The sequence below is a fragment of the Lupinus angustifolius genome, unplaced genomic scaffold, assembly GCF_001865875.1.
Source record: "Lupinus angustifolius cultivar Tanjil unplaced genomic scaffold, LupAngTanjil_v1.0 Scaffold_27_21, whole genome shotgun sequence".
NCBI lineage: Eukaryota > Viridiplantae > Streptophyta > Magnoliopsida > Fabales > Fabaceae > Lupinus > Lupinus angustifolius.
This window is the reverse complement of record NW_017720472.1, coordinates 11,548-24,245: the sequence shown is the minus strand read 5'-3', so window position 1 is coordinate 24,245 and position 12,698 is coordinate 11,548. Positions and strand designations below refer to the sequence as shown.

Genomic DNA, 12,698 nt, shown 5'->3' with positions numbered 1-12,698 from the left:
TAGAGATCTCAAGTTTGATGAAAGTCAGTCCTGGGATTGGAATTCAGAAGATGCAGCCTCAAGAAAAGACAGTCGGGTGGAGATAAGAACCACTCATAGAATACCAGAAGACTTAACAATCAGAGAAGAAACTAAAGATGTTGTTGAGAGACCTCAGAGGCAAAGACAATTGCAACAAGGTTGAGGGACTATGTGGTATTGTCATATACTTCTAGAACGTTAGAAGGTGACTTAGTACATATGGCATTACCAGATGAAATAGAGCCAATCACATTTGAACAAGCTGACAAAGAAGATTGTTGGATTGAAGCTATAAAAGAAGAAATCAGATCCATTAAAAAGAGTAAGACATGAGAACTTACAACATTGCCCAAAGGAAAGAAGGCTATCTCAGTTAAGTGGATGTACAAAGTGAAGTTGAAACCATATGAAACTGTGGCCAAACACAAGGCCATGTTAGTTGCTAAGGTCTTCCTACAAAAACTGGGTCTAGACTTTGAAGAAATGTTTGCACCAGTTGCAAGAATTGAAACTTGAGACTGGTCATAGCAATTGTAAGCTCAAAGAGTTGGACCTTATGTCAAATGGATGTGAAGTTAGCCTTCTTGAATGGTCTACTGGACAAAGAAGTTTTTGTGTCACAACCTCTTGGTTTTGAATTCTCAGGCCAAGAGAAAAAGGTATACAAGTTACACAAGACATTCTACGGGTTAAAACAAGCTCTCAAGGCATGGAACAAAAGAATAGACACTTTTCTTGTCAAGCAAGGACTTCTAAATAGCCCAAATGAGCTTGGAATTATTGAAAAATACACATGTTGAAGCATTAGTAATCAGATGTTTGTATGTAGATGACTTGTTGATAACTGGTTCCAAAGATGAAGAGATAGAAAGCATAAAAAACAGACTGAAAGAAAAATTTGAGATGACTGATTTGGGTACACTGTCATACTTTCAAGTGATCGAATTTTTGAGAAAAAGCAGAGGCATTCTGATGCATCACAAGAAGTATACCTCTGATGTGCTCAAAATATTTAACATGTTTGATTACAACTCTTCCTCAACACCAGTAAAAACTAGAAATAGTCTATGCAAAGGAAGTCCGAATGACCAAGTTGTGGATTCTACACTCTATAGACAGATGATAGGATCATTAAGGTATATCTGCAATACAAGACTAGATATAACCTATGGTGTTGGCCTACTTAGCAAGCATATGGAAGATCCTAGACAATCTCAATTGATGACAGTTAAAAGAGTGATAAGATACCTAAAGGGAATCATTGATTTTGGAGTACTATTCCCTGCTAATAAAGACATCAAATCAAGAATTATGTTTGGATACACAAATGCAGATTGTATTTGTTTAAGCTTGATAATGCTTCTATCAGTTGGAGTTCCAAGAAGCAAAAGGTATTTACCATCTCCTCATGTGAAGCTGAATATATTGCAGCTTGCCTAGGAGGTTGTCAAGGTCTCTGGTTACAATCTACTCAGAGAAATAAGAGTGTATGCAGGAGATCATATGTTATTATTGGTAGAAAACAAATCAACAATCAACTTGGCCAAAAATCCAATGTCTCATGGGCATAGAAACACATAGAAACCAAGTATCAATTCTTGAGAGAACAAGTAAAAAAAGACAACTTCAAACTCGAATTTTGCACTACAGAAGAGTATCAGGCAGACATCTTGACAAAGCCATTGAAGAAGGAAGTCTATGAGAAGCAAATAAGGCAACTAGGAGTGACTAGTTTAGCTAGCTTGAATTAAGGTGGAGTTTTAAGAAAAATTGCAATTCAACTAGCTTGAATCATAGGGGAAATATTGAGCTCTGTAAACTTAAAGTATTAGGCTTATAGTTAGAACTTACTATAAGTAGTGTGATTTGGTTAATTGGTTAAGTGTTAACAACCAAAACTTTCCAGAAATATACACACATGTTATTCATCAACTTCTTCCTTTTCAAAAAATCTTCTTTTTCTGATTTTCTTTCTTTTCAATCAAGCTTTAATTATAACAGAAACCACAGTAAAAGATACAAATTAGTCGAGAAGAAAATAAATAAATTTTAGAGTTAAAAGGGAGTGATACAATAACATTGGTATATAAAAACTTAAGAATAAGTAATGATGATATGATAGTCGAGATTAAGTGAAACAAATTGTATAGATGAAAGTTCTTGAGTGTTAGTAATTTAACATTATTTTTATGCACGAACCTATTTCAATAACAATTAAAGCTTTAAGGCATAATTAGGAATAATTTTTTTTAATAATAACAACTTACAAAAGGACTTAACTTTTTGTTTTATGGACTTTTCTCTTTAGTTAATTAATATGGGTGTAATGTTTGGTTCGATTCTAGTAGAATATTGTGGTGAATACAGGAACACTTTGAACAAAATGACATGATCCAATTCAGTTTGGTCAATGTTTATTTTTGTGTAGGAACCGAACTGATCATCAATGGTTCAGTTTAACAGATTCCTTGTCTTTTTTTTAAATTATGTAATACTTCAAACTATATTCTATAAGCCATCACTTGCTCATTTCAACTACCATTTTAGCTAACAAACTAACATTTAGATACCATAATTTAAAAAACTAATCCATACGCAAAATTGCATAACATTAACTAAAACAAAATCATATCTATAAACTTAACAAAAGGCTATTACAATGAAATACGACACAATAATGAAAATAATGAATTGTTTTTTTTTCAAATATGCATTTTGGTCGAGCAGTTTTTGAATCTATGAAACCGTGAACTGTTGTAATCTTAAATGCTTCCTTCAAAAAAATAACCAAACAAAACAATGTTTTTTGGTTCCATCTTGTCAGTTTGATGGCATTAGAATCGTTTAGACCTCTTCCCTTCTCCTTTAAACAACATAAAAATTCAAAACCAAAGGAGCATAGAAATACGAGTAAAAATAATAGTACATTGATTAATTTTTTATATACTAACTCTCATTCTATTTATAAGATCTTTTTTTTTTAAATCGTTAAATGTGTCCACAATTGTATGTGATTTAACAAAATTGAAATTTATTAATAGAAATAATTCATGCTCTTTTTCCACTTATGTAGTTGAAGTAAAAACAGATATTTTTATAACAAAATATTTTATTGTACATATAGAGTGGAAAAGTTTGACAATGTCTTTATAAACATCTCAAGTAATTTAATTGGCTTAAAAGCTTTGGTCGACTACTTTTAAAGGCGTGATTATGCAATAAAGAAGAGTACCCCAAATGTATAATTGTTTGGGAGGATGCTATATCAAGCACATAACTCATTAATATTGATAGTATATCAATAATGCATGAATAAATCAAAATAACATTAAACTTCTAAAAATTTGGAACTGAATTTTTTATTTTGATTAATTTATTCTAAAAAATACTTAACATGTTCCTCATATAGCACAAGGTCTATTTATTTATTTTGTTTAGGGAAAGTGTATAAAATAACTTCAAAATTATCTATCTTTTGCAAGTAATTACCTTCACAATTTTTTGTTTTTAATTACTCTAAATTTATTTTCTGGATGAAATTGATATCTGCATAAATATAATATACAATTCCTAATAGATCAATAAGAAATTGATGTCATCAAACTCACAATAGTACGTAACTATGTATGTTAGCCAACATCAATGATGGGAGGAAACCATTGTAAATAAATACAGATTGGTTTAAAAGAGAATAAATAAATTTTAGAGTTAAAAGGAAGCGATACAATAACATTGGTATTTAATAAATTAAGACTAAATAATAATTATGTGAATGTCGAGATTAAGTCAAACAAAATGTAAAGATGAGAGTCCTTAAGTGTTAAGTAATTTAACATTATCTTTATACATGGACCAATTTCAACAGTAATTAAAGCTTTTAGGGATAATTAGAAAGAAAAAATAGTTGATAATAACTACTTAGAAAAGGACATAAAATTTTGGGTTTTTGGACTTTTATCTTTAGTTATTTAGTATGGGTGTAACGTTCAGTTCGATTCTAGTCGAATATTGTAGTGAATGTAGGAACAGTTTGAACAAAATGACATTGTCCAATTCAATATGGTTAATGTTGATTTTTGTGAAGGAGCCGAATTGTTCATCAATGGTTCGGTTTAATAGCTTCCTTATCTTTTTTAATTATGTAGTACTTCAAACTATATTCCATAAGTCACCACTTGCTCATTTCAACTACCATTTTAGCTAGCAAACTAATATCTAGATACCATAATTAAAAAAATGATTCATATGCTTAATTGTATAACATAAACTAAAACAAAGTTATATCCATAAATTTGACAAAAGGCTATTACAATGGAAATGATACAATAATGAAAATAATGAATTGTTTTTTCAAATATGTGTTTTGGTCGAGCAATTTTTGAATTTTTGGAATCGTGAACTGAAGTAATCTTAAATGGTTCTTCAAAAAAAGAACCAAACAGAACAACATTTTTTTTTGCTCAATCCTACCGATTTTGGGGTTTTGTAATCGCTTACGGTACTCATGTTTATTAGACCTCTCCCCTTCTCCTTTAAACAACATAAAAATTCAAAACCAAAAGTTTATTGAAATAAGAGTAAAAGTAATAGTAGATATATACTAACCCTTATTCTATTAATAAGATATTTTTGTAAAATCATTAAATGTGTCCATAATAGTATGGGATTTAACAAAATTTACATTCATTAATAGAAATAATTCATGTTCTTTTTCCACTTAAGTTGTTGGAGTGAAAAATAATATTTTTATAAAAAAATATTTTATTGTACATACACATTTGAAAAGTTCAACAATGTATTTAGAAACATCTCAAGTAATTTAATTAGCTCAAAAACTTTGGTTGACCACTTTTAAAGGTGCCATTATGGAATAAAGCGTGCTTTGAATGTATAATTATTTGGGAGTATGACATATCATGCATAAAACTCCTTAATGTTGATAGTATATCGATAATGCATGAATGTCAATTTGCATCGACTTGAATGGTAATATGCTTTAAGGTGTATATGTATATTATATGAATGAACATGATGATGCATATAGACTATGTTTGCTTGATGAAGTGATATATGAATCACAATTGTCGAATAAATCCAAATAACATTAAACTTCAAAAAAATTGGATTTGAATTTTTTATTTTGATTAATTTATTCTCGAAACTACCTAACATGTTCCATATAGCACAATAGAAAAACTATTTATTTATTTAGTTTTTTCAGTGTATTACCAAGAGTATCTCCTAACCTTTTGGATAACAAACTAATCTCTTTCGGGATTCGTGGTTGTTCCTCCCAACAAGTGTCGCTCTAAAGAATCGAACCATCGACCTTGGAGATCTATTGGAGTCTTACACCACTAGACAAACGCATTTTTGGTTATTTATTTAGTTTAGGGAAAGGTATAAAATAACTTCAAAATTTTCTACCTTTTGAATGTAATTACAATAAGAATTTTTTATTTTTAATTACTCTAAATTTAATCTTTGGATGAAATTGGTATATATTTCCATAAATATAATGATAAATTACTACTAGACCAATGAGAAACTAATATCATCAAACTCACAATAGTACGTAATTATGCATGTTAGTCAATGTCAATGACGAGAGGAAACCACTGTAAAAAATTAAAATTGGTTTAGAAGAGAATAACTAAATTTTAGAGTTAAAAGGAAGCGATACAATAACATTGTTATATTCAAAATTAAGAATAAATAATAATGATATAACGGTCAAGATTAAGTAAAACAAAATGTAGAGATAAAAGTTCTTGAGTATTAGTAATTTAACATTATCTTTATGCACGAACTAATTTCAAGAACAATTAAAGGTTCAAGGGATAACCAGGAAGAAAAGATAGTTGATTATAACTAGTTATAAAAGACATAAAGTTTTGGGATTTTGGACTTTTCTCTTTAGGTAATTAGAACGGGTGTAACTTTACATTCAATTCTATCGAATATTGTACTAAATACAAGAGCAAATTGAACAAAATAACATGGTCCAATTTAGTTTGGTTAATGTTGATTTTTGTGTAGGATTTGAATTGATCATCAATCGTTCGGCTTAACAGCTTCCTTGTTTTTCTAAATTATGTAGTACTTCAAAGTGTATTCCCTAAGCCACCATTTGTCCATTTCAACTACCGTTTTAGCTAACAAACTAACATCTAGATATTATAATACAAAAATTATTCATATGCATAATTGCATAACATAAATTAAAACAAAGATGTATCCTTAAACTTGACAAAATGCTTATTGCAATGAAAATGATACAATAATGATTTGTTTTTCAAATATGTGTTTTGGCCGAGCAGTTTTTGAATCTTTAGAATTGTGAACTGAAATAATCTTAAATGGTTTCATCAAAAAAAGATCCATACGAAACAACGTTTTTTGGTTCAATCCTTCCAGTTTTGCGGTTCTGGAATCGCTTACACACTTGTTTATTAGACCTCTTCCCATCTCCTTTAAACAACATAAAAAATCAAAACTAAAAGTGTATCGAAAAAATAGTAAAAATAATAGTACATTGTTTAGTTTTTATATATACTACATGTTGTTCTATTTATAAGATCTTTTTGTAAAATCATTAAATGTGTCCACAATGTATGTGATTTAACAAAATTCCCATTCACTAATAGAAATAACTCATGTTCTTCTTTCACTTAAGTTTTTCGAGTAAAAAATAATATTTTTATAACAAAATATTTTTTTGTACAAATTTGAAAAGTCAGCAATGTCTTTAAAAACATCTCAAGTAATTTAATTGGCTCAAAAGCTTTGATCGACCACTTTTTTTAAAGGTGTGATTATGCAGGCAATAAAGAAGTATTCTTTGAATATATAATTGTTTGGGAGTATGTTATATCATGCAAAACACTCGTTGATGAGCAATATATTATACACTATTATAACCTTATTTTATCATGATTAATGATTTTTGGTACCTAATTGACTTTGTTTCACATCATTTAGTGTTTATATTTTATTGGACTAATATTCCTAAAATGAGTTAATTTGAGATTATTTGGTCTGCTTAAATCTATTATCATTTTCATATCATATTTGACACTACAGACATTTTGGGCATTACAGAAGTGGAAGATATGTGTTGAAGTGAAGATTGTATTTTTAATTTTAGGATTTTTTTAATTGTAAATCTGTTTTTAGTTTTGGGCCCATTGTTTAGGGTCCATTTTCTGTTTGACTCTTTTGAAAAGAAGGAACTCAAATTCCATTCATCACTCTTCATTCCACCACTTTACATTCACCTACTTTAGAATTTGGTTTTACTAGTGTTTGCTAAGCATTTTCGAGTTTCATTCTTTTTCTTCATTTCATTTCAATTTTGCTTCCATTTCCATGGAAGGCTAAACTTGTAGACTAAATTTCTCTTTCCTATTTCTGAATATGTTTTTCTTAATCCCATTGTTAGAAACTGGTTTGTGAGTTTATCTTCGCTTAGTTGATATACTCTCTAGTGCATAAACGCTTAGTTTGTGTGAATTTGTTAATGTTCCATGACTATTCTGATTTTGCTTAGTTAAATGTTTAAGTTGAGAAACTGTGCAAATTAAGAAGATGATGTTTGGAATCTGAAATTAATCTATAGAAACCAGGATTGACTTGTGAACAAACGAACCAAAGGGATTTAACCATTGTATTACATTGCTTGTTTTATAATGTTTCTGAATTTGATTTATGTTCATACTATCCAAAAATAAATCCCCCTTGTATGTTTGAGTATAAGGTGTTTGAATCTTTGCTTGAAAGATAATCCTTGGGAAACAACTTAGGAGTCACTTCCTAGTACTGCAGTTCTTGATTGTTATATTATTTGCATCGGGTACGGCCTTGATCAAATTTGGCGCCGCTGCTGGGAATTATCAGTTCTTGTCAAAATTTTAGTATAGTTTAGTTTGTGTCTTAGAATAACCATTCTGTTTGGGTTTCCAAAACTGCATGTTCTATTCACTGTTTGTTGTTTGTTGTCTTGTTTAGCCATTTGCATGTTGGTTGATTCGAGTGTATGTTGGTTAATATAGTTGTGGTTGGAATTTTTGCATGAAACTTTGTTTCCACACTCTTTCATCACATATTGAATGTTGGATGCACCATAGCCTGTCACCTTGGTCCTCGTTGTGAGATACAAACAAGTAGTGACTAGTTTTGTTGTTGATTTTCTATTTTTGGCATAACTTTGGAACTGTTAATCAGAATTTGACATATTATATATGCATTTAGGTAGAAAAATTGAATGATTCGTTCTATACACACTAAGTCTATAGAGTCCACCTTAAAAATCCAAAAAGAATCTATTTACTATTTCTTTCTTATTTTACAAGTTTTATTTTCCAATTGTTTTGATTTTGTTGTATTTAGTTAAATTAGTTAGGCTTTGAGTTTTGTATTGGTACTTTTTATGGATGTTTCCTATGGTATTAGGATTTTATTGATGCAAAGTTTTGGTTGATCACTAAAATTTAACATGTATTTCCCTTACTGCCCTACATGGTTGTTATTGTTGCATTTAGTGTATGACTAGGGGAAATCCTGACTCTTTGCATCCAATAAATCCTGAAATTGATAGAATATTTCATAGGCTGGCTAGACAAGTTAGGAATTTAAATTTAGATAGTGAGTCTTTTCATCATAGTGTTAATCTAGCCGATAGTGATATTGATTCTTTTGTTTCTATGTATCCTGTTGTTTCTATACATTCTATTGCATACTCTGATTCTGAGCATTCTAGAAATATAGCTAAACCACCTACGATCCCATGTGAGAGGACATTAAGGGAGTTGGCTTCACCTGATTTCACATACAAAAGTTTGTGTTTCCAGTATCCCAATGAGGTTGTGTCATATGTGCTCAAAACTGGACTAATCCATTTGTTGCCTAAGTTTCATGGACTTGTAGGTGAATATCCTCATAAGCATCTTAAGGAGTTCCACATTGTATGTTCCATCATGAAACCTCATGATGTCCAAGAAGATCACATATATTTGAAGGCATTCCCATATTCACTTGAGTGCCCTGCAAAAGATTGGTTGTATTACTTGGCCCCTGGTTCCATTACTAGCTCGGATGACCTGAAGATGATCTTTTTTGAAAAATGAATTCCTACCTCTAGGACCACTGCAATCAGAAAATATATTTCTGGAATCAGACAACTACATGCAGAAGGTTTATATGAATATTGGGAGAGATTCAAGAGGATATGTGCAAGCTGTCCACATCATTAGATCTCTCAACAACTCCTCCTATAATATTTTTATGAGGGTCTAAACAACATGGAGAAGAATATCATTGATGCTGCTAATGGTGGTGCACTTAGAGATATGACCCCTTTTGAGGCTAGAGGTTTGATTGAGAAGATGTCTTCCAACTCTGAACAGTTTAGTGCAAAGAGTAGTTATGCTATAGTGGTCAGAGGTGACCATGATGTTGGGACAAATTCAGTGAGGAAGATAAACTTAAGAAAACAATTGACTCCCTTGCCACCTTGGTCACTCAACTTGCCATAAATCATAAGAAACCTACCCGTACGGAATTCTTCTGTTTCTCAGTATGATCTCTATCATCATCTCTATTCCCTTTATCCATTCTCCTATCCTACCTAGGTCTATGAATTTATCTATCAATTCCATTACCTTATCCTTACCCATGAGGTTCCAACATTTTCTCCTTAATTGACCTAGGAGTGGTTCCCGGGCATCCTCAAAAAAAAGGTGATTATACATCCCAACTCTATCCCTTGGAAAGAAAAAGGTAGCACCGAAGAAAGGAAAGAGCGAGATGGTGGTTTTTGTTGTTCCCGCGAAGCGAAGATCATTCGCCAAGCGAATGAAGTGGGTCAACCTCTTTTTGGCTTCGGCCAAAGACTTTTTCTCGCTGGTCGAGCTTTCTACAAAAAAAGCGATGCGAGAACGTATTCTCTTATCTAAGCTTCTTCCCTGCGCATTCGCTCCCCCCATCGTAGATGGTTCAGCCACGCCCGGTGCCACGAAATGATTGAGAACTACGACGGGGTCGAAATGAATTATGTTCTTTCTATTCAATAAGTATTGCATGACCGAATAATTCAAGGAGGGGCGCACTGCAGGGAGGGTCCTTTTAAATAGATGACTGCGGGACTTCTTGGGGAAAAATAACTTAAAAAACTTACTTTTTCTGAAGGAGTCGTCATTTTCTATCAGGAACGCTATGTCATTTACAACCCCGGCGTCTTTCGGATGCTTGAAGGCCCCGCTGACCCGAAGTGATTTAGAAAGATTCTTCTTTATCGATGGTGATCGGTCATGGTATCCATAGCGTTGCTTCTTTTTCGGCCAAATCAAAATTTCGTTTTGCTTCTCATCTTTTTGCTTAATGGCGTCGAGCCTGATCGACTCGACTCTTTTCCCTGCCCTCCGGCCTCTCACTTCGTTTCGTTCTTCTTCTGTATTGTCGCTGGAATGAAGACACCCGATCGGCCCGACTTTCCCAAATGCCCACCACCGGCCCTTCTCCTTTCCGGGTCTGGATTTTTCGCGTCGTTTCAGTCGTCGTGGTCGACGGGGAAGAAAGAAATTAATGAATGTTCTTTTGGGAAAATGTATAAGAATACACCTACCGAGACGAAAGCCAAAGGTGAGTCTCGCAGGTGGACGTATCGAACCGAAATAAGATCTCAGATTGACATCTTGATACACAAATTTACCATAATAATAAATAGAGTCAATGGTGACTCCCCAATTGGTGACATAGGGGGAATAGCCGCTTCTTTCTTGCTTTATAGAGGGGCTTCCATTCACCAACGCAGACTAAAAGTGCTCTCCGAACCGTGCTGGATAGTCACCCATCACACGGCTCTCAAACCCAACCTGTGTCCCATGCGATAGGCGATGTGGCATACCGTTTGGCTTGGCACTACCTCCAGCGTTCTCCAGAGTTCACAACGTATTCCACGTATCCATGCTGAGGAAATACGTACCGTCGCCAGAGCATATATAGGGATGGATAATGCTATCCTAGTACAATAATTAATCCACTAAATGCATAAAAATAAAGGACGGGTGGGGTATATGGCAGTGAAAGTTTATTTATAAAAAGCCTAGGATAGGCTGGAGTGGAGTAGATTCCGCATTGCGACCACAGGCTTGTCCCTCACTTCGAATCATCAATCTGGTTTACAATTATCATTATTTCCCGTTACTTCATCCTCTGAGGGTTAGGATCTTTGGATCGGTCTCACCTCGATCTTGAGATGGGGTTGGCTTAATCTAAACTTACTTACTATATTTTCAATATATAATCCCCAGGGAATTAAGGGAATGACTTCTCATCTAACCTTGCTTTGAACTTCCTTACTTGAGAGCGGGGGACTGACTTATGCTAGAACCTTACAATCTCTATCTCTATCACTAGAACAAGGGACTGAGCGCCCTAGTTACAGCAGGAGAAAGAGGACTCGCAGACGTGTAGGCACGTGAGTAAGATCCCCCATACGTCTTAAAGCCTGACCTTCAAGTCTGTTTTCCAGCAAGACAATCCCAACAAAGCAGTGCTTTGTTGGGGTGGTCAAGATCCGGTTGAAGAGGAAGAGAGAGTTGGATGAAGCCTGCCAGGGTACGGAGAGAAAGAAGAAGGTGTGATCTAAGGAAGAAAAGCCTTATTTCGTCTCGCTATCCGCCAATTCCAAGGTCTTTCTCAATAGAGCTCTACTAATGAAATAGGGGTGGCGAAACCAAGGCTTTCAGTCCCTCTCAATGGGTAAATCGGGGTAGACCAGCACTGTTAAAAGCTACTCCCAGCCATGTTCCCGCTCGGTTTCAAGTCTATTCCGTAGCGACTGCCCCAGGTCCTCCGCCCAACTCACGACAGTTGGTACATTAGTGAAAGATGCAGTTCCCTTACCTATTCGTTTTAGATATTTTAGCTTTAGCTAGAATCAACCCCCAATATAGAGGGCACCCACCTTCCATTCCTAATTTTATTTGTTCTTTCACATGTTCTCACTCTTTTAAAAACTAACCTCTGGAGTGCCTAACCCTGAGTTCGCAGTCGATTCGGCAACAGGAAAAGCAAAGACTACCGCCAGTTACCCATAGCTGATCTACGACTCACTAAAGGCTCCATTCTAGTAATTTTAGTTCGGAAGAACACATAGGAGCCTAGCCGATCAAGATCCTCAAGAGTCAAGAGAAAGAAATCGATCGAAAGAGGACTAACTATAGGTTCGATCGATCCGCTTCCTTCAGGTACGCTCGCTTGCTGTCTTGTTCTCTGCCGCGAACTGGGATCGCCCCGTCTTCTTAGGATTAAGGTTGCAGCACAGTTTAATGTAGAAGTGGCTATGATTGCAAAGAGCAGACGATATTTATTATAATAAGATAAGAGTTGAGAGCCCACTTACAACACGAGTTTGTGGCATTTGCACCGCAATTGACCATTATGATGATGTTTTCCCTTCTCTTTTGGAGCCTAAAACTGGTGACCATCCTGAGGCCTATGCTGCAAATATTTACAACAACAAACCTCAATAACATCAACAAAATTATGATCCTTCATCAAGCAAATACAATCCTGATTGGAGGAATCATTTGAATCTTAGATGGTGTGATCCTTCACAACCTCATCCACGACCACCATTTTAGAACAATAATGCTGCAAAAAATAGACCATATATG

At 33.9% G+C, this 12,698-nt stretch overlaps 1 protein-coding gene across 1 annotated transcript; it reads left to right on the top strand.

Moving 5' to 3' along the window:
• Positions 1-240: 240 nt before the first annotated feature.
• On the top strand, positions 241-1,461 carry LOC109338506 (uncharacterized mitochondrial protein AtMg00810-like). The gene is made up of 2 exons (XM_019575766.1): positions 241-343; positions 851-1,461. Exons 1-2 carry the CDS (start codon positions 241-243, stop codon positions 1,459-1,461), a joined length of 714 nt encoding a protein of 237 aa, XP_019431311.1.
• Positions 1,462-12,698: the final 11,237 nt, after the last annotated feature.

Excerpts from the sequence above, each read along its gene's own strand:
- LOC109338506 (XM_019575766.1), top strand. The coding sequence starts at position 241 with ATGGCATTACCAGATGAAATAGAGCCAATCACATTTGAACAAGCTGAC. Across the intron at positions 344-850 it reads AATCAGATCCATTAAAAAGA|ATGACTTGTTGATAACTGGT; the intron begins GTAAGACATGAG and ends GTTTGTATGTAG.